Below are 26,187 nucleotides of genomic sequence, written 5' to 3'. Positions count from 1 at the left end.
AGCCTCATTATTGTTATTTTATTGTGGGATTTAAACCAACAATGTAGTTAAAAAAAAATTGAGTTAAGGGCTTAAGGAAGCATTTCAACTGCTGTTGTATTAGGCAAATGTGACAAATAAAATTAGATGACTACTCAGGTGCACCTTGTGCTGGGGACAATAAAAGGCCACTCTTAAATGTGCAATTTTGTCACACAACACAATGCCACAGATGTCTCAAGTTGAGGGAACAAGCTATTGGCATGCTGACTGCAAGAATGTCCAACAGAACTGTTGCCAGAGAATGTAATGTTCATTTCTCTACCATAAGCCACCTCCAGTATCGTTTTAGAGAAGTTGTCAGTACGTCCAACCGGCCTCACAACCACACACCACGTGTAACCACGCCAACCCAGGACCTCCACATCTGGCATCTTTACCTGCGGGATCGTCTGAGACCAGCCACCTAGGCAGCTGATGAAACTGAGGATTATTTCTGTCTCTAATAAAGCCCTTTTATATAACGACACAGGGCGAGACACAGATGCAGACACAGGAGGCAGATGGTTTGAGTCTCTGATATTTATTAAAATACAAGGGGCAGGCAATAGGCAGGCCGAGGACAGGCAGAAGTTCATTAACCAGGTCAGAGTCCAAAAGCTACAGGGAGACAGGCAGACTCGAGGTCAGGGCAGGGTAAATGGTCAGGCAGGTGGGCTCAGTGTCAGGGTAGGCAGAACAGGTCGGAACCAGGAGGGCTAGAAAACAGAGACTAGGAAAAACAGGAGCATGGAAAAACTTGCTGGTAGGCTTGACAAGACGAACTGGCAACAGACAAACAGAGAACACAGGTATAAATACACTGGGGATAATGGGGAAGATGAGCGGCACCTGGAGGGGGTTGAGACAAGCACAAAGACAGGTGAAACAGATCAGGGTGTGACATTTTGTGGGGGAAAACTCATTCTGATTGGCTGGGCATGGCTCCCAAGTGGGTGGGCCTATGCCCTCCCAAGCCCACCCATGGCTGCGCCCCTGCCCAGTCAATAAAAATCCATAGATTAAGGCCCAATTAATTTATTCCAATTGACTGATTTCCTTCTATGAACTGTAACTCAGTAAAATCTTTGAATTTGTTGCACGTTGTGTTTATATATTTTGTCAGTGTATATTTACAACATTCACAGTAATTACATACATTACTCACATATCAATCATTCTTTGAACAGTCATTGACAATCTATTCAGGTGCTCAAGGCTTTCCAGCACAGCACATTATGACAAGTCCATGCCTAAGACACATGAACAGTCATTCTGTGCAGTCTCTCTCCACCAATTCAGTCAGCAACAGTAGTAGCAATCATATAAAAACAGAGACAACAACCAGTGTGAAAAAACATAATTAAAACATAATCTATTGTCTGGTGCTGTCCTATCTGCTGCCAGTCCTCAAACATAATTTCCACTCTCCTGTATTGCCGTAAGTGCCTCTTTTCCGCCCTCTTGCTGTGGCATGTTGACATGCACCTCCTCCTCCCTTGATAGAGGGAGCTCAGGGTCAGCCTGGGATGAGTCTATGTGGGTGCTGGTAGGTGTGGAGCATGACCCATTTCCTAAGGTCACAGGGTAGTTAACAGTGATGTTGACATTAACTAGGGGACTAGATGGCAAGGGACTGGTAGGCTGGGGGCTGGTGGGTTGAGGGCTGGGCTGGGTGCTGGGCTGTGGAGGAGTGGACTGAAGGGGGCCTATTGACAGGCCCTCCAGGCTGTTGGAGCACTCTGACACCCAGGTCCTTCTAGTATCTTGCTGGTTCTCTGCCTGACTGGGATTGCTGCAGTTTCCCTTTTCCATCAAACATTGCTGCTGTTCCCGATAGCTAGTAATGAATGAACTGTTCTGAAGAACCATTGGTCCGTCACTATCAAACTGAGAGAAAGAGCGAGAGAGAGAGATATGCGATATGTTTAAGATTGAGTTGAAGCTGTTGAAATGTTCTTGTCTCCAACATATGCTTTACTTAGGTCAAATAGAAAAAACTCACTTTAATGGCCTCCCAATTTCCATTTCTATCTTCTATAGAAGATACAAGCCTGGACCCTATGAAAGCTGTAAGAGAACATAGTAAACCTACACTAAAATGTTGGTATATGCATATCTATCCTTACAGTCGGTCAATTATATTGTTATTACCCTAATCAAGTGCTTAGTCTCTAATGCATTACCTTTCTTGTAAATGACTGTGCCTATGATCAGCAGCAGGATAACACCTCCGATAACACCTCCGATAACACCTGAAACTAATAGACACAGGAGCAGAGGTACAACCCAGCGGTATCCACACAGAGGAGAGATGGAGGCAAAGAAATGTAAAAATCCTGAGTGTGGTCCAACAACTTCATATCTCTGACACACGGACTGCTGTACAATCTTAATTTGATCACTTTTTTTTTCTGAAAATTCTCCTGCACAGCACGAAATGCAAACGTGTAATGTATTCAAGGTTTAAAAATACTTCTAAAGTTTGTCATTTCCACTTTAAAATGCCAGACTTGATTTTCCATAACAAAAAATGTATCAACCCCTACTAAATATTTCCATTAATTGTAATCCACATAATAATTCACATTTCCTCTTGCTGCAGGATCATTTTCTTGCTGTAGCAAACTTTCTCAATTTAAGATCCTACATCTGTATTTAGCTGCCTATATTTACCTATACGAAGGTCAAAACCTGGTGATTTGCCCCCTGTATGCAGGTTCTGTAGACTTGGCGTGGTATGCCCTGTACCAGAGGTCGGAATTGTGGTCGGTGGGCGGGTCGGTGGTCTAACCTTAGGTCCACACACAGCATTTGATGTGGTGTTACCATAAGTCAGTACACCCCTTCTCTGCGACACACAGCTGAGGATACAGTGTCATTGTTAACATAATAAAGTTAGTGTGTGTGTGTGTGTGTGTGTGTGTGTGTGTGTGTGTGTGTGTCACTTACTCTGTGTGGTGCTGGCAGGTCTGGATGTAGGAGTGCTGGTCAGAGAAGGTTCCATTAGGGCATGGTGCACAGTTCACATCTGAATCTGTTGTCCCTGAAACATTCACCAACAAACACAAACACATTTACAGTGAACAGTTATATTCAAACTTTCAACTTTCAGTATAATTTTCAATGAGGACAGAAACATGTTGAATTTGTGATAAATACGGTCAGGCCGAACTCGTGTCTAGCTATAGTACCTTCTATGGCAACACCATGGCCAGGCTGGCAGTGTGTATAACTGTCACACTCCTTACAGTTTGGGTGTTGTTCCATTATGCAGAACTTCCCAGTCTGGCACATACACTGGGTTTTGGTGGTGCTAGAGCAATCCTGGGCATACTGCAGGCCTTTGTCTTCTCACATAAACAAATAAGATGCTCATTACAGATTAGGTGTATCAACTCACACACACACGCATGCATACACACACACACACACGCACGCACACACGCACGCACACACACACACGTAATCCTAAGGAAAAAATACAACAAATCTAAATCACTGTTACAGTGCCTTCAGAAAGTATACAGACATTTTTACAAATTAATAAAAAATAAACGTGAAATGTTTTGAGTAAATAAGTATTCAACCCCTTTGTGCTTAACAAGTCACATAATAAGTTGCATGGACTCCATCTGTGTGCAATAATAGTGGTTAACATGATTTTTGAATGACTACCCCATATCTGTACCCCCACACATACAATTATTTGTAAGGTCCCCCAGTCAGGTAGTCAATTTTAAGAACAGATTCAAACTCAAAGACCAGGGAGGTTTTCCAATGCCTCGCAAAGAAGGGCACCTATTGGTAGATGGGTAAAAAAAAAAGCAGACACTGAATATCCCTTTGAGCACAGTGAAGTTATTATTACACTTTGGATGGTTACTCCACAATACAGGAGCTGAAGTTACTCCACAATACAGGAGCTGAAGTTACTCCACAATACAGGGGCTGAAGTACGACGTTCGCCTGAATTAATCACACTGTTCGCTTGGGAACGGTTCAGTAGGAAACCAGAAATCTAGTTGTGCTGAGGAGAGCTTTGTGAAAGCTGTCCCTTCCGCAAGGAAGATAGGCGAGAATGACCAGTTGGGCGAGTGGCTCCATTTATGGAGGCAAGGAGCTCACTTCATTCGCCACTCAACCTGTCTGTCTCCAACAGATGATGTGATTGGTTACTTCGAATGTTCTCGAGTGGCTTAGTTAGCTAATAACTAAGCCACTCGAGTGACTTAAATCAGCTTGAAAATCAATGGCATGACTAGAAAATGGCTGTCCAGCAATGATTAATAACAACCAACTTGAAAGAGCTTGAAGAGTTAAAAATAATAATAATGGACAAATATTGTACAAACCAGGTGTGCAGAACTCTTAGCAGCTTCCCACTGGTACACACTAATTGAATCAATGTTGTTTCCACGTAATTTCTATGGAACTAATTTGACCCAACATGGAAAAGACATCGAATTGACGTCTGTGCCCAGTGGGTGACCCAAAAAAGACTCATAGCTGTAATCACTCCCAAATGTGATTCTAACATGTTGAATACTTATCTGATCAATATATATTAGTGAATCAAATGCTTCATTTGTTAAATAAGGAAAAAAATCTGTCTACAGACAGAAACAACATAACATTCTGAAGTCATATGGGACAGAGTCTTACAGGCATGGGAAATAACATAACATTCTGAAGTCATATGGGACAGAGTCTTACAGGCATGGGAAATAACATAACATTCTGAAGTCATATGGGACAGAGTCTTACAGGCATGGGAAATAACATAACATTCTGAAGTCATATGGGACAGAGTCTTACAGGCATGGGAAATAACATAACATTCTGAAGTCATATGGGACAGAGTCTTACAGGCATGGGAAATAACATAACATTCTGAAGTCATATGGGACAGAGTCTTACAGGCATGGGAAATAACATAACATTCTGAAGTCATATGGGACAGAGTCTTACAGGCATGGGAAACAACATAACATTCTGAAGTCATATGGGACAGAGTCTTACAGGCATGGGAAATAACATAACATTCTGAAGTCATATGGGACAGAGTCTTACAGGCATGGGAAATAACATAACATTCTGAAGTCATATGGGACAGAGTCTTACAGGCATGGGAAACAACATAACATTCTGAAGTCATATGGGACAGAGTCTTACAGGCATGGGAAATAACATTGGGTATGGATACGGTGGAAACGTGTGTCTGAGCAAGTGCGATGTCATTAATGTTTGTTGAAATGAAATCTTTCTGAAGGCACTGTAACATGACCAATAATTTACTGCAATTTAATCCACCCACCTTCTGAACACTGTATATAACATGACCAATCATTTACTGCAATATAATCCACCCACCTTCTGAACACTGTATATAACATGACCAATCATTTACTGCAATACAATCCACCCACCTTCTGAACACTGTATATAACATGACCAATCATTTACTGCAATACAATCCACCCACCTTCTGAACACTGTATATAACATGACCAATCATTTACTGCAATACAATCCACCCACCTTCTGAACACTGTATATAACATGACCAATCATTTACTGCAATATAATCCACCCACCTTCTGAACACTGTATATAACATGACCAATCATTTACTGCAATATAATCCACCCACCTTCTGAACACTGTATATAACATGACCAATCATTTACTGCAATACAATCCACCCACCTTCTGAACACTTGGGACATCTGAAGCATTTTGTGAAGTAATTGAAGGTCCCACTGTATTGGCCACTGGGACATGGTTCACACACTGTGTCTGAGGTAGTGCTGCATTCATTCTTAAGGCGTGTCCCTGTCATGACATTTAAGCAGTAAGACACGAGGGGGGTGTGGTATATGGCCAATATACCACCGCTAAGGGCTATTCTTAGGCATGACGCAACGTGCAACCCCCGAGGTGCCTTATTGCTATTATAAACTGGTTACCAACGTAATTAGAGCAAAAAAATACATGTTTTGTCATACACATGACATACTGTCTGATATTCCACGGATGTCAGCCAATCAGCAGTCATGGCTCGAACCACACAGTTTATAACAATGCATAACTTACAGTAATCATCTCAGTACATGTACACCGTACATCTTTCTATCCCTGAAATCCTTACTTTCATATTATGTACGGAAACAGTTTAATTAATGTTGACGGTCATCACTTACCGGGAGCACACTTGCTGCAGCACAGGTTTATCAGTGTGTTATAGTATTCAGCTGTTTTGTTGCGACAGGCTTCAGCAGAGTCTGGTGTGTATGGCAGAGTGTACACCTGTAGAGAAAAAGAGACCATGAAAGTGCACCTGATCAGAAGGAGGAATGATGAGTAACATGTTCACCAATATTTTCCTTTTTCTTCTATTTAAACTTCTAGTACAACCCAAGGGTTGGATATTGTGTCCGAAGAAGACCTATTATATATCTGTTGGAGACGAGGGAATATACAATGAAACATTAGTGGTCTAGTCATTATTTGCCAGTAGACACAGGGCATGTAAAACACACAATGTACTGACAGTAAAACACATTTTAAAAACCTGTGTGTCTCCAGTATCTTGTATATGACATGAAGTGGTAGGAGGAGAAAGGAGAGAGACTTTTGATAAGCTGCCAGGACTGGCTACGTGGTCTGACTGAACAATACAGCTATACCACTGCCAAGGCCTCACACGATCATCCTCCCTTTAGGACAGAATGCCTTTAACAGCCATTTCCTTTTCACGTATGGCAGCCCCCCAAAACAAACACATAACAAATCAGGGAAAGTGAATCTGGGGTTTTATTGACTGGAGGAAACCCTCTATCTTTTAGTCTGGCACTCCCCTAGGGCTCGTGTCATTGAGGAAGGTGGTGACTACAGAGACGTCACTCACAGGGTGGGGAGCAGTTACACGAGGGAAGATAAATAAAAGACTGTGTTCCCCATAGCTCTGCCACATTCATATAAATGCCCTTGAACTGATGACAGTGCTTCATGCTTTGATGCCCTTCAGGACAGACAATATGTGTAGAATACTATGTACATTACGCACTGGGAGTGCGACCCTAGTCCCTGTGTCTTTGCTTCAAAAGACGATGCAAGCCGATCATTCACTGTGAACACTTTAATTACAATAGTAGTCAGAAGAATGATGGGAATAGTTCTAAACATGTTGTCACACCCTGTTCTTTCACCTGTCCTCTTTATTGTCTCCACCCCCTCCAGGTGTCGCTTATTTTCCCCAGTATTTATCCCTGTGTTTCCTGTCTCTCTGTGTCAGTGTATTTATCCCTGTGTTTCCTGTCTCTCTGTGCCAGTGTATTTATCCCTGTGTTTCCTGTCTCTCTGTGCCAGTGTATTTATCCCTGTGTTTCCTGTCTCTCTGTGCCAGTCTATTTATCCCTGTGTTTCCTGTCTCTCTGTGCCAGTCTATTTATCCCTGTGTTTCCTGTCTCTCTGTGTCAGTTCGTCTTGTATGTTTAGTCAAGTCAACCAGCGTGTTTGTTTTTCCTGTACTCCTTTTGCTATTCTCCTTTTTCTAGTCCTCCCGGTTTTGACCCTTCCCTGTTTCTGGACTCTGTACCTGCCTGTCTGACCATTCTGCCTGTCTTGACCACGAACCCGTCTGCCACTCTGTACCTCCTGGATTCGGTTTTGACTGTTTTGCCTGTCCACGACTATTCTCTTGCCTACTCCTTTTGGATTATTAAACATTGTAAGACTCCAACCATCTGCCTCCTGTGTCTGCATCTTGGTCTCGCCTTGTGCCTTGATAAATGTAGTTATAAAGATGTGGTTTTAACAAGAGAGAAACAATCAAAAGGTACAATTAGTCATGAATAAGGAATAATCAACAACACAGTAACGTGGCAATCCGTTGGATATATGCACAGTGGCGTGTATTTATTGATGCCAAGTGAAGCCAGGCTTCCCCCTCAGAAATGGACCAATTTATCTTTTGTCTCTCTGTTTCATAATTTTCCTTAAATTCGCAAGGCTGAATGTATCTCACAGGAGAAAGCATCGAACCGAGGGAAACTGCGCCCCTCTGTCTCTCTATGTGTAAGCCATCTATCTGATGATGTCTGGTCCAAATGAGTATGACATTGTTGCCGCCCGTAGCATTGATTGCAAGGGAAGCCAGCGAGCATTTGGCCTCCCTTGATAGAAAAAGTAGAAAAAAAATTGCCAATCAGCGTTGAGCTAAACTGAGTTGAGAATGGTCCTGGCACACTCAAAATAAGTGTCAAGGGAAGCCAGCTTGGATTTTGGCGTCACTCTAATCAAATCGCATTGAGCGAATTGTTGCATCTCGTTGTGATGTTGTCCTCCAAGGGCTAGCTAGCTAAAATTTGGACTTTCCAAAATTAGTCATGGATGGAGATTTGGACTTGTGGTTGTAATTCTCTGTACTGGCCAATGATTATAACAGCGATTCTGATTCAACCATTAATTAATCAATTGTTGTCCCCCTGGCCTGACAGGATGGAGGTTCAATATGTAGCTAGATGTAGAAGGCTAATGTTAACAAGCTAACGTTGCCCATGAATGGAAGTTAGGCTAGTGAGCAAGCATTTTAGCCAGGTAGCCTAGGACAACAAAAAATAAAAAGTGTACTGTATGACAGAGGGATAGACCGTTTTCGTCAACATGAAAGAGAGCAGGATCACATTGGCGTTTCTCTACAAGTAGGCTGAGTCAACATGTTTTTCTACTTGCATGAACATGAACACACACACACACACACCCGTGCACACAGAAACCAGAACCATGGACAGCCGCGTCATATTTAGCTTACGTTGATTGGCGCTGGAAAAGTGGAGGCAGCGCTTTGTGGACTTCACCGGACAGAGGTTGAAATCCAGTTGTATGATAAAACAAAGGTGTGGTTGAATTTATTCTGCCACTGTGTCTTCTTATCGTCTCAGCCTTAAGGCCTATATATCACGGTCGCAAAGCTAATTAGTTAACAGGTTAAAGAGCAAACAACGCAATTATCACAACACATTGGTGGCAATATGGCTTTCTTTCTTGAAACTTGAAACTTAGCTCAATGACTGGAAATCTGCAGGAACAGTTAGCATCCTAGCAGTTCTTGTTCATCCGACTCTGGGAAAGTAGATAACGGTCTTCATTGCCAAAATTTCGAACTGTCCCTTTAATATAGAGGAAATTGGAGCCTGAGCCCTCTGCACTGGCTGTGCAGACAACAGCAGGAACTCCTGGAAGTGTCTGGAGTTGGGTTGTAACGCATTTGGCATCTGTGCAGTCGTCAAATTGGCTAAATTTGCGACAGGAAAAAGTAGTACATTTAGTGGGGTAACAGGGACAGAATCTAAAGCAATGCAATTACGACCCATGCTGTTTACAATAGGTCCAGTAATAATACCGGGCTCATTCTTTATGGTAGCTGGGGTAGAACCAATTTTGAGTGTGGATCATTTTTTGCTAATGGATTCTAAAAGGTAACAAATTAAAACTGGCACGACCAAACACTTCTCGCAAGCTCAGAAAACCTTTAGGGTTTTTAATTGTGAGACACTTTATTCCATCTTATTCTGAAATAGCTTTACAGAATTGACGAAAGGGAAGAGGTGTCCTCGCGAGCAATTAGAGTGGAGTTAATATTGTGAACAATTGTTTGTAGAGTTAAAGAAACAATTGTAATTGTAGAGTTTAAAAAATAAATTGTGTCAAGCGCCAGCATATCTTTTCCTTCTTGGGTACAGTGGGAATCGTCATGTTAAACTTCGGTTTTTGACAATTATGATTATGCATAGCTTAACGCATTATTAATACTTGTCATATTTTGTGTTTCTTTTTCTTTTCAGGTCTTTTGCTATCACTCTCTTAGGAACCCGAAGGAGGAGAAAGACAAAAGCTCCAGCTGGAATGGCATTATCTGTACAACAGCGGAGGTAATGGCACATAGAGTATGCATAGTGTGATTATAAATTTGAGGCCAGGGCTTTATGCCCTGGAAGCGGATTACATAGTCAGAGGCCATAAGAGTCTGCGGTGTAAACATACAAATCAACTGAGAATATTAATCATGTATTCATTTCAAAGTTTATGTAATGTTGAACAGTATGGAGTTACTATTCAAAAAGGAGGGACTGTTGGATAATAGCTTGAAATATACTTATTCATGTTACCATACTAGAACTTATTGATTACCTTGTATAAGGAATATATATATTGGGGTCAATGAAGGGTGGATAGGAACTTGGTTTATGGAAAGTTACTGAGTGAGACAAGGGGAAGTGCAGGAAGTTCATATTCATTTCCATGTTTCTAAGGAGGGAGGTGAAGGGTAATAGTTAGTCTCTGATAAGGCAGGCCAGCTGAGGAACTAGGGAGGAGCGAGGAATTCGGCTTGAGGTCAAGTCAACAGATGACGTGAAAAGAAACCCTTGGGAGGGGGGCCAGAGGGGCCACCACAACGACCCTCTTACTACAGTCCTATCTCACACACTTCCACACCCACAAAGGTTCTAGCATCAGGCAGGGCCATAACCACACCAGTGAGAGGAACCAATTAAGTTCCTGCCTAGCAACAGAGATGTATTGGCTGTCTAGATGTGTAAGGAGTAGGAAGTTATAAATATATGTGATTGTGTAATCATGCTGTCTCTGCAGCTGTATGACCCAGTGGGTGAATAAACTTGGTTTGAATGCATGCAAGGCTGCTGGTCCTGAGGGCTTCCCCGGTCGTGTGCTCAGAGCATGTGCTGGGCAGCTGGCCGAGGTCTTCACTGACATTTTCAACCTGTTACTGGCCCAGTTAGTTTGTCCCCACATGCTTTAAGGCCGCAACCATTGTGCCAGTGCCGAAGTAGTCAACCGCATCAAACCTGAATGACCTGTTGCACTCACCCCCTCCATCAGGAAGTGCATCGAAAGACTGGTTTTTGTCTCCCTCCAACACTGGATCCCCACCAGTTTGCCTACCGACCGAACAGGTCTACAAAGGATGCCATCTCCACAGCTTTACACCCACCTGGACAAAACCAACACCCATATGAGAATGCTGTTCATAGACTTTAACTCAGCATTCAATACGGTCATTCCCTCTAAGCTGGTCACCAAACTCCATGACCTATGGATCAGCCCCTCTCTCTGTAACTGGACTTTGGACTTCCTAACCAACAGACCCCAGTCTGTCAGGTTAGACAACTTCACCTCCTCAACCCTGAACCTGAACACCGGTGTGCCACAGGGCTGCGTGCTGAGCCCCCTCCTGTACTCCCTCTTCATCTACGACTGCTTTCCTGTACACGGTTCCATTACCATTGTCAAGTTCGCAAACGACTCCACTGTGGTAGGCCTGATCAGTGACAATGACGAGTCAGCCTATAGGGAGGAGGTCAAGCACGTGCCTGCATGGTGTGTGACAACAACCTGGTCTTCAATACAAAGAAAACCAAGGAGCTCATTGTGAATTACAGAAAGTCTAAAAGCTGTAGCCACTCCCCAGTTCTCATTGATGGCACTGAGCCGAGGTGGAGCGTATGCCCAGCTTCAAATTCCTGGGTGTCTATATCTCTGAGGACCTCTCCTGGACCCTTAACACCTCAACCCTGGTCAGCAGCAGCGCCTGTACTTTTTGAGGAGGCTGAAGAATATGGCCTGACTGTCTCCCAAGATCCTGGTGAACTTTTACAACTACACGGTCGAGATCATTCTGACTAACTGCGCCACAGTGTGGTTTGGCGGATGCTCCGTGGTTGACCGGAAGGCCCTGCGTCGGGTGGTGAAAACCACCCAGAACATCACTGGTGCCCAGCTCCCTGCCATCATAGACCTCCAGCGCAAGTGGTGTCTGCGTAGGGCGTGTGGCATCATCAGGGATGATGATTCCACAAACTGTTTTCCACATCCATTTCCCTCCTACCATCAGGCAGGCGGTACAGGTCTCTACATTCCCACACGAGAAGGCTCAAGAACAGTTTCTTTCCAGCTACTATAACCCTGCTGAAATCTGTGACATGGCACTAGCCATATCCACCGCCCACTGCGTAGTACTGCCTCTCAGGGACCTTGTTGTGTTACTCTCTTTGCACTCTTCACGGTACTACTGGCTAAATCTGATTAAGGACATAATTCAGTTGTACATGTACATGTCTACCTCGGTAATCTCATTGCTGCTATCCCTTTATTTCAGTTGCATGCCTCCTTGCACTTTCAATTTGCCTTCATTGCACATTTAATACTTGCCATTTTACTTGCCATTTGCCTTCATTGGACATTTATACATCCCACTTAATAACATACATTGTACTTAATTGTTTCACATGTACATTTTGTGTACTCTTTTATTTGCTCTTCTGGTCAGATGCTAACTGCATTTTGTTGTACTATACTTGTTCAATGACAATAAAGTTTAATTAAATCTAATCTAAAGTGGGCCTTTATCACTGTTATTCATGTGAGAAGGTGGACGTGAATCCGGATCTCCTGCTTGTCAAAACACTTCCTTAGTCCACAGCCAGTCTTCAGGACTAAACAGTTGTACTGAACCACCCTTGTTACACTGAGTATATGGGCCTGGTTCAGATTTGAGATCAGTAGACAACATGGACTCAATAACATCTTTACAACAGAATCTTTTTTATATGTCCATGTTTCAACTTATCTCAAGTCTGAATAGTTTTTTGTGAAGTCCCACATTTATTTTTTCATACCTTCATATCAGAGGACAAATGTTTATATTAAACGCAAAATGTGAACTTCAATCATTGTGCTGCTGTACTGTTCCCCCAGGCTGAGGCATGACGGTGGAGAGAGGGAATTTGTAGCAGGTGTGCCCTCTAGCAAACTCGATGGTAAAGTATAAAACTAGGCAAGTTTGCAGGTGCCTCCCCGGGATTTGGGTAATTCACAAACTCAGACAATTAAGAGCACACCAAACGCTCAGATTAAACTCTCCAAAAACAATCCAAGAAAATGTGTGTGTCAATGAAAATGTGAGTACACAATGTTATCACATTGAAGAAGGAAACTCAATAAGAACATTTGTTTTGTGTAGCATTTTGGCCGCTAATGCTATTTGTCCAAGTAAAACTGGCATTTTGATTAATTTATCAGTTTTCTTGATGCTACATATAGTTGTTAATTGACACGTCATTGTTTGCAACTTTCGTGCACTTGTTTTTATGCAAAGGAAGGCCTGCTTTTAGTTACTACTGCTGGCTGGTTTGCCTACTAGTTTTATCTACTGTTTGATGTATACCCAACATGCTCTATCATACACTAAATAGCCACTGCCAGTTTAGCTTGCTCTAGCTTCGGCCTAGGTCTTAAAAACACTAAGCGGGATTCTTCTTCTCCCTACAGTTTTCAGCTGTCAGCTTCGTCCACGACTGGCTCATGTGAACTACAATCCCGACACTGTTTTACCATTTTGAAACCTCAATCATTGCTTGCAATATGGCTTTCAAAAAACATATAGCCCTTATCTTTCATCAGCGAGAACGAATCCTTCAAATAAAAATGCTTACTATAGCAATTGTACATAGATCCATTCAGCTATGGGTGCCTCCATCCACCAAAACTACACTTCTGCTACACATCCCGAAAACACACAGGTGTTCGGCGTGCGCTAGATAGCTAATTAGCACAGGTGGTCACCTCTGTCTTCCGTCTGTTTTCCGTAAACAAGCCCTATAGTATGCAGATATGGCTGTGGAAAACTAACTCTACAAATGGTCTGTATCAATTTAACCTTAAATGTTTTTATTATTTATTGCTTCCAAAAGCGTACCGCAAGCGACCAACCATCTGGCTCTCCACAAAACTAACCGTACACAAGACTTCTTCGTCCAATGACTCTTATGTGTAATGGAATTGAGAGTTATGATTAGGGCTGGGTGATATATCGAATTAATTCAAATGTATGTTTTTGCACATTATTTCAAATGCCTGTATCGCAAGAATCAAGGTTTGTTGTTTTTAATTTTTATGAGCGTCTATGTCCTATTAGACCCTGGTTCGACCCCGGCTGTATCACAACTGGCCGTGATCAGGAGTCCCATAGGGTGGCGCACAATTGGCCCAGTGTCGTCCAGGTTAGGCGAGGGTTTGGCCAGGGTAGGGCGTCATTGTAAAATAGGAATTTGTTCTTAACTGACTTGCCTAGTTAAATAAAAATGTCAGCTTGTTCTCGTGTTGTATTTTTGGTCTTGTCGCTTTCGATCCTTCTGTCCTGTCTGCACCCCCCATTTACACCAGAGATCTGTAAATAATGACTAGATCCCCAAACAATGGGAGTCGTTGTCCCGAACACGGGAAGGCATGCGACAACTTTAGGTCCCAAATAAGCCCCTAGAAATGCATTGGGCTTATTAATGCCAGAGTGAAACTTTTCGCTTCGCCTCTTTCTCTATCGTTTACACACACACACCAAGGCCCTCCCTTGCCTCTCACAAAGTTGAGAGATCACATCTTCCCCTCTGACAAGCGGTTTCAACTCACTATTTGCATTTGAGGTTTGGTCCAAGTCCAACATAAATCGGTCATATGTACATCAAAACACATTGAGACATTATTTTAGCTGAAGATTGTTATTTTAGCTGTCTAGTCTGTATTTTTTTATATATAAATGTGCAATAAACATAACACAATTGTATAAGGAATTGGCAACTCGTTCTCATTGTCAGAAATAAGGTAGGTCACTTGATTTCAATATCTGAACAAAGTGGACAGGGTAATATGCTTTTCAAACACTTGGAGACAGACACGGGTGTGTTCATAACAATTCAAATGTTAAGCCTTGTTAGCTAGCAAATAGATCCTAGTTGGCTAAACTTTAAATATAAAAATTAGTTGGCTCATCACTAGCACCTGGGCTTGAGATGGTTCATTTTCTATAGCCTAATGCCTGCTACAAGAAGTTAGTCATTATTAGTGAATGTGCATTTTACATGGTTCTAAACTCAGCAAAAAAATAAACGTCCGCTCACTGTCAACTGTGTTTATTGTCAGCAACCTTAACATGTGTAAATACATAACAAGATTCAACAACTGAGCCATAAACTGAACAAGTTCCACAGACGTGTAACTAACAGAAATGTAATAATGTGTCCCTGAACAAAGTGGGTTCAAAATCAAAAGTAACAGTCAGTATCTGGTGTGGCCACCAGCTGCATTAAGTACTGCAGTGCATCTCCTCCTCATGGACTGCACCAGATGTGCCAGTTCTTGCTGTGAGATGTTACCCCACTCTTCCACCAAGGCACCTACAAGTTCCTGAACATTTCTAGGGGGAATGGCTCTAGCCCTTACCCTCCGATCCAACAGGTCCCAGACGTGCTCAATAGGATTGAGATCTGGGCTCTTTGCTGGCCATGGCAGAACGCTGACATTCATGTCTTGCAGGAAATCATGCCCAGAACGATCAGTATGTCTGGTGGCATTGTCATGCTGGAGGGTCATGTCAGGATGAGCCTGCAGGAAGGGTACCATATGAGGGAGGAAGATGTCTTCCCTGTAACGCACAGTGTTGAGATTGCCTGCGATGACAACAAGCTCAGTCCGATGATGCTGTGACACACCGCCCCAGAACATAACGGACCCTCCACCCCCAAATCAATCCCGCTCCAGAGTACAGGCCTCTGTGTAACACTCATTCCTTCGACGATAAACACAAATCCGACCATCCCCCCTGGTAAGACAAAACCACGACTTGAAGAGCACTTTTGGCCAGTCCTTTCTGGTCCAGCGACAGCCTCCTTGCAGCAGGCCTAAAGCACGTTCATGCAGATGAGCAGGGACCCTGGCCATCTTTCTTTTGGAGTTTTTCCAGAGTCAGTAGAAAGGCCTCTTTAGTGTCCTAAGTTTTCATAACTGTGACCTTAATTTCCTACTGTCTGTAAGCTGTTAGTGTCTTAACGACCGTTCCACCGGTGCATGTTCATCAGTTGTTTATGGTTCATTGAACAAGCATGGGAAACAGTGTTTAAACTATTACAATGAAGATCTGTGAAGTTATTTGGATTTTTACGAATTATCTCTGAAAGACAGGGTCCTGAAAAAGGGACGTTTCTTTTTTTTCTGAGTTTAGTTAAACTTGCAAAGTGCATTTTCAAAAGCCAGATCAGGATGATTGCAAAAAGCAGGTTAAACTATTTAGAAAAAATCATTAAATTAGTAGTGGGTCTTATGGTTGTGGAAGGCTTCTATTTAGCCCGTCACAAGCCCTGAATTCCTTCGATTATTGCTGAATATTTGAAATGTAGTGTATTTTACCTTTAAATTATACAATGCTTATTTCGAGAAAATATTCAAATTGAAAAGTATAAATTGAATCGCCCATATGTTTTCTTTTTTTAGATTGTTAGGCCATATTGCCCAGCCCTTGTCATGATCAAGGGCTAGCTTTGGCCTACCACACATGTTATTGCATCCCACTTTTGCCATTCCTATTGTGCTCTTGCTATGCTGTTGCTATGTTTGTATAGCTTAATCATGAATATGTTTTTTGCAAATTGCTATTGATATGTTTAATAATGCTATTCATTGTGCAATGTTTTACAATTATAGCATTTGATAACCTAATTATGCATTCATGTACTAACATTATTGCTTGTTATTATTTGCTAACCAAAGTCAATCAAGACCAGAATCAGACTAATGCCAACTGAACTTTCAACTGTCATTCATATCATGACTCAACAATACAGCGATTCAAATCATATCAACAACCTTCCATGCCATGTACCATCTGAGTATAAAGACTCGGGCCCTGGGCTGACGTTTTGTACAAGTTGTGTATGAGTGCTACTGCTAACATTAGCAGTCATTGCCTGTATTTTTTCCATGAATATGAAATATAATGCCACATCTGTTGATTTTTAAGAATAACATGATAAATACACTGTGTACCAGTCAAAAGTTTGGACACACCTACTCATTCCAGGGTTTTTCTTATTTTTTACTATTTTCGACCTATATGCAACACAGGACACGCTAGATAATATCAAGTAATATCATCTAGCGTGTCCTGTGTTGCATATAATCTGACTGAGCATACAAGCATACAAGTATCTAAGTATCTGACTGAGCGGTGGTGGGCAGAAGCAGGAGCGTAAACATTCATTCAAACAGCAGTTTTGTGCGTTTTGCCAGCAGCTCTTCGTTGTGCATCCATCAAGCATTACCCTGTTTATGACTTCAAACCTATCAACCCCGGAGATGAGGCTGGTGTGACCGAAGTGAAATGGCTGGCTAGTTAGCGCGCGCTAATAGCTTTTCAAACTTCACTCGCTCTGAGCCTTGGGGTGGTTGTTTCCCTTGCTCTGCATGGGTAACGCTGCTTCGATGTGGTGGCTGTTGTCGTTGTGTTGCTGGTTCGAGCCCAGGTAGGAGCGAGGAGAGCGACAGAAGCTATACTGTTACACTGGCAATACTAAAGTGCCTATAAGAACATCCAATAGTCAAAGGTTAATGAAATACAAATGGTATAGAGGGAAATAGTCCTATAATAACTAGAACCTAAAACTTCTTACCTGGGAATATTGAAGACTCATGTTAAAAGGAACCACCAGCTTTCATATGTTCTCATGTTCTGAGCAAGGAACTGAAACGTTAGCTTTCTTACATAGCACATATTGCTCTTTTACGTTCTTCTCCAACACTGTTTTTGCATTATTTAAACCAAATTTAACATGTTTCCTTATCTACTTGAGGCTAAATTGATTTTATTGATGTATTATATTAAGTTAAAATAAGTGTTAATTCAGTATTGTTGTAATTGTCATTATTACAAATACATATTTTTTTTAATCAGACGATTAATCAGTATTGGCTTTTTTGGTCCTTCAATAATCGGTATCGTGTCACCGGCAAATCACCCCCACACCTATTCGTATTCTTCACGGTGGGAAACACACATGTAGAGAGCATCCGTTCACCTACTTTGTGTCTCGGGGGTTGGAACCAAAAATCTCAAATTTGGACTCATCAGACCAAAGGACAGATTTCCCCTGGTCTAATGTCCATTGCTCGTGTTTCTTGGCCCAAGCAAGTCTCTTTTTCTTATTGATGTTCTTTAGTCGTGGCCTTTTTGCAGCAATTCAACCATAAAGGCCTGATTTACGCAGTCTCCTATGAACAGTTGATGTTGAGATGTGTCTGTTACTTGAACTCTGTGCTGCAATCTGATGTGCAGTTAACTCTAATGAACTTATCCTCTGCAGCCGAGGTAACACTGGGTCTTCCTTTCCTGTGGCGGTCCTCATGAGAGCCAGTTTCATCATAGCGCATGAAGGTTTTTGCGACTGCAAAAAGAAACTTTAAAAGTTCTTAGTTTTCCGCATTGACTGACTTAAAGTAAATTTGGACTGTAATTTCTCTTTGCTTATTTGAGCTGTTCTTGCATATGGTCTTTTACCAAATAGGGCTGTCTTCTGTATACCACCCTTACCATGTCACAACACAACTGATTGGCTTAAGGAAATAAATTCCACAAATGAACTTAACACGGCACATGAGTTAATTGAAATGCATTCCAGGTGACTACCTCATGAAGCTGATTGAGAGAATGCCAAGAGTGTGCAAATCTGTCAAGGCAAAGCGTAGCTACTTTGAAGAACTTGTTTAACACTTTTTTGGTTACTACATGATTCCATATGTGTTATTTCATAGTTTTGATGTCTTCAATATTATTTTACAATTGTCAACGCTAGATAAGTAATAATATCTAGTAATATCATCAACCATGTATAGTTAACTAGTGATTATGATTGATTGTTTTTTATAAGATAAGTTTAATGCTAGCTAGCAACTTACCTTGGCGTACTGCATTTGCGTAACAGGCAGTCTCCTTGTGGAGTGCAACGAGAGAGAGGCAGGTCGTTATTGCGTTGGACTAGTTAACTGTAAGGTTGCAAGATTGGATTCCCGAGCTGACAAGGTGAAAATCTGTCTTTCTGCCCCTGAACGAGGCAGTTAACCCAACGTTCCTAGGCCGTCATTGAAACTAAGAATGTGTTCTTAACTGACTTGCCTAGTTAAATAAAGATTAAATAAAGGTGTAAAAATGTTTTATTATTATGTTTTTTTTTATCCGGAAATCGGCGCCCAAAAATACCGATTTCCGATTGTTATGAAAACTTGAAATCGGCCCTAATTAATCGGCCATTCCGATTAATCGGTCGACCTCTAGTATTAACCCTGGTGTCCTGGCTAAAATTCCCAATCTGGTCCTCAAACCATCATGGTCACCTAATAATCCCTAGTTTACAATTGGCTCATTCATCTCCCTCCTTTCCCCCTGTTCCCTAGGTTGTTGCTGTAAATGAGAATGTGTTCTCAGTCAACTACCTGGGTAAATTAAATAAATAAATAAATACTCCTGTGCACAAAGCGAGGTCCATACAGAAATGGTGTTTCGAGATCGGTGTGTAAGAACTTGAATGCCCTGACCTCAACCTCCATCGAACACATTTGGGATTAATTGGAATGCTGACTGCAAGCCAGGCCCTCCTGTCTCAGACTCCAGTATTTATGCTGCAGTAGTTTATGTGTCTGGGGGCTGGGGTCAGTTTGTTATATCTGGAGTACTTCTCCTGTCCTATTCGGTGTCCTGTGTGAATCTAAGTGTGCGTTCTCTAATTCTCTCCTTCTCTCTTTCTTTCTCTCTCTCGGAGGACCTGAGCCCTAGGACCATGCCCCAGGACTACCTGACATGATGACTCCTTGCTGTCCCCAGTCCACCTGACCGTGCTGCTGCTCCAGTTTCAACTGTTCTGCCTTATTATTATTCGACCATGCTGGTCATTTATGAACATTTGAACATCTTGGCCATGTTCTGTTATAATCTCCACCCGGCACAGCCAGAAGAGGACTGGCCACCCCACATAGCCTGGTTCCTCTCTAGGTTTCTTCCTAGGTTTTGGCCTTTCTAGGGAGTTTTTCCTAGCCACCGTGCTTCTACAACTGCATTGCTTGCTGTTTGGGGTTTTAGGCTGGGTTTCTGTACAGCACTTTGAGATATCAGCTGATGTACGAAGGGCTATATAAATAAATTTGATTTGATTTTGATTTGATTAATCACCCAATATCAGTGCCTGACCTCACTAATACTCTTGTAGCTGAATGGAAGCAATGTTCCAACATCTATTAGAAAGCCTTCCCAGAAAAGCAGAGGCTGTTATAGCAGCAAAGGGGGGACCCACTCCATTTTAATGCCCATGATTTTGGCATGAGATGTTCTACGAGCAGGTGTCAACCTACTTTTGGTCATGTACTGTACCTTATCAATATAAACATGTGAAAGACTGTTCAAGTTTTGTTACTTAATAATAAAAGTTTGAGTTGGACGCAGCAATCCAGCCTGTCCAGTGTGCACCCCACAATGTACCAGTGGCCATGAAAGCAGCTACGATAAATACGAAGCAGATGGCCACATCATATCCGTCACAGAGCCTACGGACTGGATAAGTAATATGGTTATCGTCAAGAAACCAGACAAGCTACGGATATGCATTTATCCTAAACACTTCAACCGGGCTCTGCGACGTTCACATTACATTATGCCCACGTTGGAGGATGTTCTTTACAAGCTCCCAAAGGCCAGAGTCTTCACGCTCATGGACGCCAGAGATGCCTTCCTGCAGTGCAAGCTTGACGAGCCCAGCAGCTACATGACCACCTTTTGGACACCCTGGGGCAGGAAGAGGTGGTTGAAGTTTCCGTTTGGTGTCTCCGTGGTTCCAGAGGTGTATCAGCAGAAACAGCATGAGCTGTTGATGGGACTCAGTGGCTTGGAACCCATAGCAGATGACATCCTCGTAGTGGGCAGTGGAGACAGTGATGAGGAGGCAGAATGTGACCATGACGCCAAGCTGCTGGCCCTGATGGGCAGATGCATACAGGTTAAGCCAAGGCTAAACATAAAAAATCTTCAGTTTAAAGTGCCAGAGGTCCGCTTTCATGGGAGCATTTTGTCCTCCACCGGATTGAAGGCGGATCCTGAAAAAGTGAAGGCTGTCTTGGAAATGCCCCACTCATCTGACGTGAAGGTGGTGCAGCGCTTCGTTGGATTCGTCACCTACCTGGCCAAATTCCTACCATGGCTCTCTGAAGTGTGTGAGCCACTGAGGAGGCTCATGGACAAGGACACCATCTGGCATTGGGTCCCAAAACATGACGCAGCGGTGAGGGAAATAAAACAACTGGTCACCCAGACACCAGTACCACGATACTACAATGTGTCAAAACCTGTCACGATTCAGAGTGACTCAAGCCAGTATGGACTTGGCTGTTGCCTCATGCAGGAGGGCCAGCCTGTGGCATTCACCTCTAGGGAACTCACTCCAACAGAGCAGAACTATGCCCAGATAGAGAAGGAGTGCCTCAGCATTGTGTTTGTATGCTAATGCTTCCACCACTATCTGTACGGGAGCGACAATATTACCGCAGAGACAGTACACAAGCCCCTTATTGCTATATTCAGCAAGCCTCTCCTGAATACCCCGAAACAACTGCAGAGCATGCTACTGGCCCTACAAAACTAAGACCTCAAGGTGGTGTATAAGCCAGGGCCAGAGATGTATGTGAGTGACACGCTCAGCAGGGCTACTGCATCGGGCACACACACACGCTTCATGCATGAATAACACGCAGTGTGCAGCTTACAAACAGAGCAAGTGGATGTTGAACACATCAACCAGGCTGACTACCTCAACGTTACGGACCAGCACCTTATACAAATCAGACAGCCCACAGACAGGGATGAGCAACTCCAGGCATTGAGGTCTGTGATTCTGATGGGCTGGCCCGACTGCAGGGAAGAAACTGCTTTAGCCGTCAGAGAATATTGGCCAGTCAAAGAGGAGCTCAGTGTTCAAAACGGAGTAATATTCAAGTGTCAGATAGTCATTATTCCACGGTCTCTGCACCCTGAGATATGTGACTTGAGTGCACTCGCACCAATAGGAGGTGAGGCCTGTTACAGACAAGCACGTGACACACTGTATTGGCCAGGAATGCAGAGTGAAATCCAAGACTCTGTCAGTAAATGCACAATCTGCAATGAATATGCCATTGAGCAACAGAGAGAGACGATGATGTCCCACGAGCTACCGATGTGCCCCTGGCAGATAGTAAGTCTAGATCTCTTCCAGCACAGTGGCAAAGACTTTCTGCTGGTAGTCGATCATTATTCAGACTTCTTATTCTTATTATCATTATTCAGATTGACCTCCTCCATGACCTCTCAGCAGAGACAACGATCAAACGCTGCAAGGCTCAGTTTGCCCGCAATGGCCAACCAGATAATTTCAGATAATGGATTCCAATTATCAGGATTTGAGTTCCGAAAATTAGCTGCAGTGGCGCAATACCCCGACAGAAAGCATGGATAGCAGCCCTGCCCAGCGCCTCATGGCACGGCGCTTAAAAGCAGCTCTGCCAGTAGCCAGTACTCTTCTGGAGCCATGTGTGGTGACAGACGTGCTGGTGAAGCTACGTCACAGAAGACAGGTCTCCAAGTTCATCTATGACAAATCAGCAAAATACTTACCTGAGCTCAGGGTGGGTGAAACGGTGCGAATGAAGCCACTACCAGGGGACCGGACGGGCCTCTGGAGACTCGGATCCTGTGTACAGAAAGTGGCACCACGCTCCTACTTGGTTGAAGTGAATGGATCACTGTACCATCGTAAAAGGGTTGACCTTCAGATTGCTGAGCCAGCACCTACTCAGAACCCTGATGGTCATAGGGGTTGCATGACAAAAGAAGGAACCCCAGCAAGTCACATGGGGACTGAGGTACTGGGCGAAGAGCCAGGGGATCACAGGTCGGCCGCTCCCTCGCCCATCAATACTCCCCTTAGGCATTCAGGTGACACGCCTGTGCGGGAACACGCAGTCCTCGCAGACAAGCCCCCTGTCTTTTCACGCTGCGGGCGTCAGTCCCAGCCACCAAAAATACTTAATCTGTAGGTTTTTCATTAGGGATTGTTGACAGACAGAGATACAAGTAAAGAGAGTATCAAAATGTGTTAAGTTGTTACCTGATGAAGAAAAAAACAAACTAAACTGTTCATGTTGGAAATTATTACTAGGTTTGTTTTATTAGTGAATTGACAGCTCCTGTCCTATTTTATAAAAGGGAAGATGTTATGGGTGTAAGATGGCACAGTGATGCCATCTTTTGGTAAATGTTAACTACTGCAACTCCAGTGTTTTTACCGGTGTGCTTGAGATACCCGGATGTATTGCAATGTCATGAACAAGACTGGTTACTCGCATCAATGCCTCTGTCTCGTCATTTAACATTCAAACAACGGTGACATGATATCATTGTCGTGAAGTGCAAATGAGCAATATAAAACCGATTGCGCAAAAATGACATTCAGATTTTTTTTTACGTGGGCTCCCCGTGACGCCCCCGGCTGCCCATAACGCCTATACCTAAATCCGCCACTGATCCACAGCTAGGTAATTTAAAAAAATTAACTATTGACCATCTGGGGCTAAATTGTAGGCCTGCTCCTGGTTTGGTATTCTGATGTATTTAATTTCTTTCTGAACAGACAGCAGCAATGATATAACTATGGCATATGTATTTCAATGTATCTTGCGTGCTGCAGCACCTCCAGAACCCCTTCGTTCTGCTATGATTCTATAAGGAAATAAATGATGAAGTGCAACGCTGGAGAGATGAGAGTAGCAGGCTCATGTCTATCAGAGTAGAGAGAGGGAGAGATCGTAGAAAGTGAATCTCATTCTAGTTCTCTGCGAGATACAAGCGCGCTTCTCTCTTACCACAGCAATGGCCACGCGATGGTCTATATAGGCTACAATGTTGCGCAAATCATAAACCCAGGCCAGTACAACAAGAATCAATTATCAGGCACGTTTTCACATTACGTTTTTTAGAGAGCAGCCAGGAGAATTACTGAGGAGTCAAATTTAATTAGCCTAACTTTGATTGCTTTTATTATAATTTTTACATGGCAAACTGTGAAAAGTATTTTTAATGCCATGAGAGATACCGGATCCTGGTAAATGGGTTCAGGAACGAAACCAAAACTGAGAGGTACCGGATCCTGTTCAGCAACAGACTTGTTAATTACATGACCTACAAGTATATGTTTCCGACATTTTCTGACCACTGAACAACTATTGATTTAGGGCTCCGGAGTGGCACAGCGGTCTAAGGCACTGGATCTCAATGCTAGAGGCGTCACTACAGACCCTGGTTTGATTCCAGGCTGTATCACAACAAAGTCCCATAGGGCAGCGCACAATAGGCCCAGCGTGGGTAGGCCGTCAATAAGAATTTGTTCTTAACTGACTTGCCTAGTTAAATATAATATAAAATGAAATAAAAAACAATTAACAAAGTGGCAAAGAAAACAGGAGCTGCCTCCACCATTTCAACATCATCAAATCACCTCTTCTTATTCTAATATAGTGACAACTGAAAGATACCAAAAACTATTTACTCCAATCAAGGTAAGCTAAATATGATGTGGCTGTCCATGGTTTTGATTTGTATGTGTATGTTGTGCAAGTAGAAAAACATGGTGACTCACCCTACTTGTAGAGAAACGCCAATGCCATCCTCCTCTTTCATGTTGAACAAACATCTGGGGTGGCAGGGTAACTTAGTAATTAGCGCTTGTGTTGTGGACTTGTAACCATAAGGTTGCAAGTTCAAATCCCTGAGCTGACAAGATACAAATCTCTCGTTCTGCCCCTGAACAGGAAGTTAACCCACTGTTCCTAGGCTGTCATTGAAAATACAAAATTGTTATTTAACTGACTTGCCTAGTTAAATAAAGGTTTTAAAAAATCTAGCACTCTGTTATACAGTACATTTTAAAATGTTTGTTGTCCTAGGCTACCTGGCTAAAATGCTTGCTCACTAGCCTAACTTCCATTCAAGGGCAACATTAGCTTGTTAACATTAGCCTTCTACATCTAGCTACATTTTGAACTTCCATCCTCTCAGGCCAGGGGCACAACAATTAATGGTTGGATCAGAATCGCAATTATAATCATTGGCCAGTACAGAGAATTAAGTTAAACCACAAGTCCAAATCCCTAACTCCATCCATGGCTAATTTAGGAAAGGGACAATTGTAGCTAGCTAGCGGACAACAACAGAACGAGATGCAACAATTAACGTTTTTCTGTCAGTGATGTATGCTCTCAATGGGATATGATAGGAGTGATGCCAAAATCCAAGCTGGCTTCCATGGGCACCTTTTTTTGGTGTGCCAGGACCATTCACAGTTGAGCTCGCTCGCTCAGTTTAGCTTAACGCTGATTGGCTAATTTTGTATAATTGTATTATTAAGGGAGGCGAAATGCTCGCTGGCTTCCCTTGCCTACAATGCTATGGCGGCAATAATGTAATACCCGTTTCGTTTGGACCAGACAGCATCAGATAGATGGCCTTACACGGGGGCGCTGTTTCGTTCGCTCGGATGCTTCCTCCTGTGAGACACATTCAGCCTCTTGCGAAATGAAAGAACATTATGAAACACAGAGACACGAAAGATACATTATTTAATATTTTGTTTGGTCAATTTCTTTGAATACACGCCTCTGTTAAGCACTGAACCTACCTGCATTTGTCCTATAGAAACTGTCGTTTGCATTTTCCGTTTGGAGTAAACGTTTTTTTGTAGCGTTTTGCATTACCCCGCCTCCTCCCCATTACACCATTGTCTCGCTAATTTTGGTCGCTCAACTCAACTTTCCTTAAAGTCCGCAGGACACTTACCGTGTTCTCAACACGCTGAACCATGATCGCGAGAAGTATCCTTACTGTAAGGATGCCACTTACAGTGCTTAGTATCATGATTGATACAATTATTATTGCCCCTTTAAGATCTTGAGAAAAGTCCATATAATACTGAAACCGCAGATTGCCTAGCCTACAGAAGAATGCTCGAATTACCGCCCCGACGGCAAGATAAATGAGTTTCCTTGAAATGCTGAGTGTTTGAGGAAACAGAGGGCGTCTTTCTACTTCCAGCAGTTATCCATTTAGTAACGGAATTACGATTTCTAAACACTTAATAATTCATAAACAAAATCTCAAATATATTGGTAGGTCTACCATCAAAAACAAAATCAAATCGATGTATTAGTGAGATGCTTCGTAAACCACAGGTGTAGATTAACAATGAAATG

General features: G+C 42.8%; 1 protein-coding gene across 1 annotated transcript; it reads right to left on the bottom strand.

Annotated features, from left to right (window-relative positions):
• Positions 1-546: 546 nt before the first annotated feature.
• Positions 547-25,937, bottom strand: LOC139369902 (tumor necrosis factor receptor superfamily member 1B-like). The gene is made up of 9 exons (XM_071109182.1): positions 25,775-25,937; positions 6,222-6,327; positions 5,728-5,853; positions 3,213-3,368; positions 2,971-3,064; positions 2,695-2,882; positions 2,205-2,279; positions 2,024-2,088; positions 547-1,908 (listed from the first exon to the last, which is right to left on the bottom strand). The coding sequence occupies exons 1-9, from the start codon at positions 25,898-25,900 to the stop codon at positions 1,429-1,431; spliced, it is 1,416 nt and encodes a 471-aa protein (XP_070965283.1). The 5' UTR covers positions 25,901-25,937; the 3' UTR covers positions 547-1,428.
• Positions 25,938-26,187: the final 250 nt, after the last annotated feature.

This window comes from Oncorhynchus clarkii, chromosome 17 (assembly GCF_045791955.1).
Source record: "Oncorhynchus clarkii lewisi isolate Uvic-CL-2024 chromosome 17, UVic_Ocla_1.0, whole genome shotgun sequence".
NCBI classification, from domain to species: Eukaryota; Metazoa; Chordata; class Actinopteri; order Salmoniformes; family Salmonidae; genus Oncorhynchus; species Oncorhynchus clarkii.
Note: the sequence above shows the minus strand (reverse complement) of the source record. Positions and strands in the feature narration are given on the sequence as shown.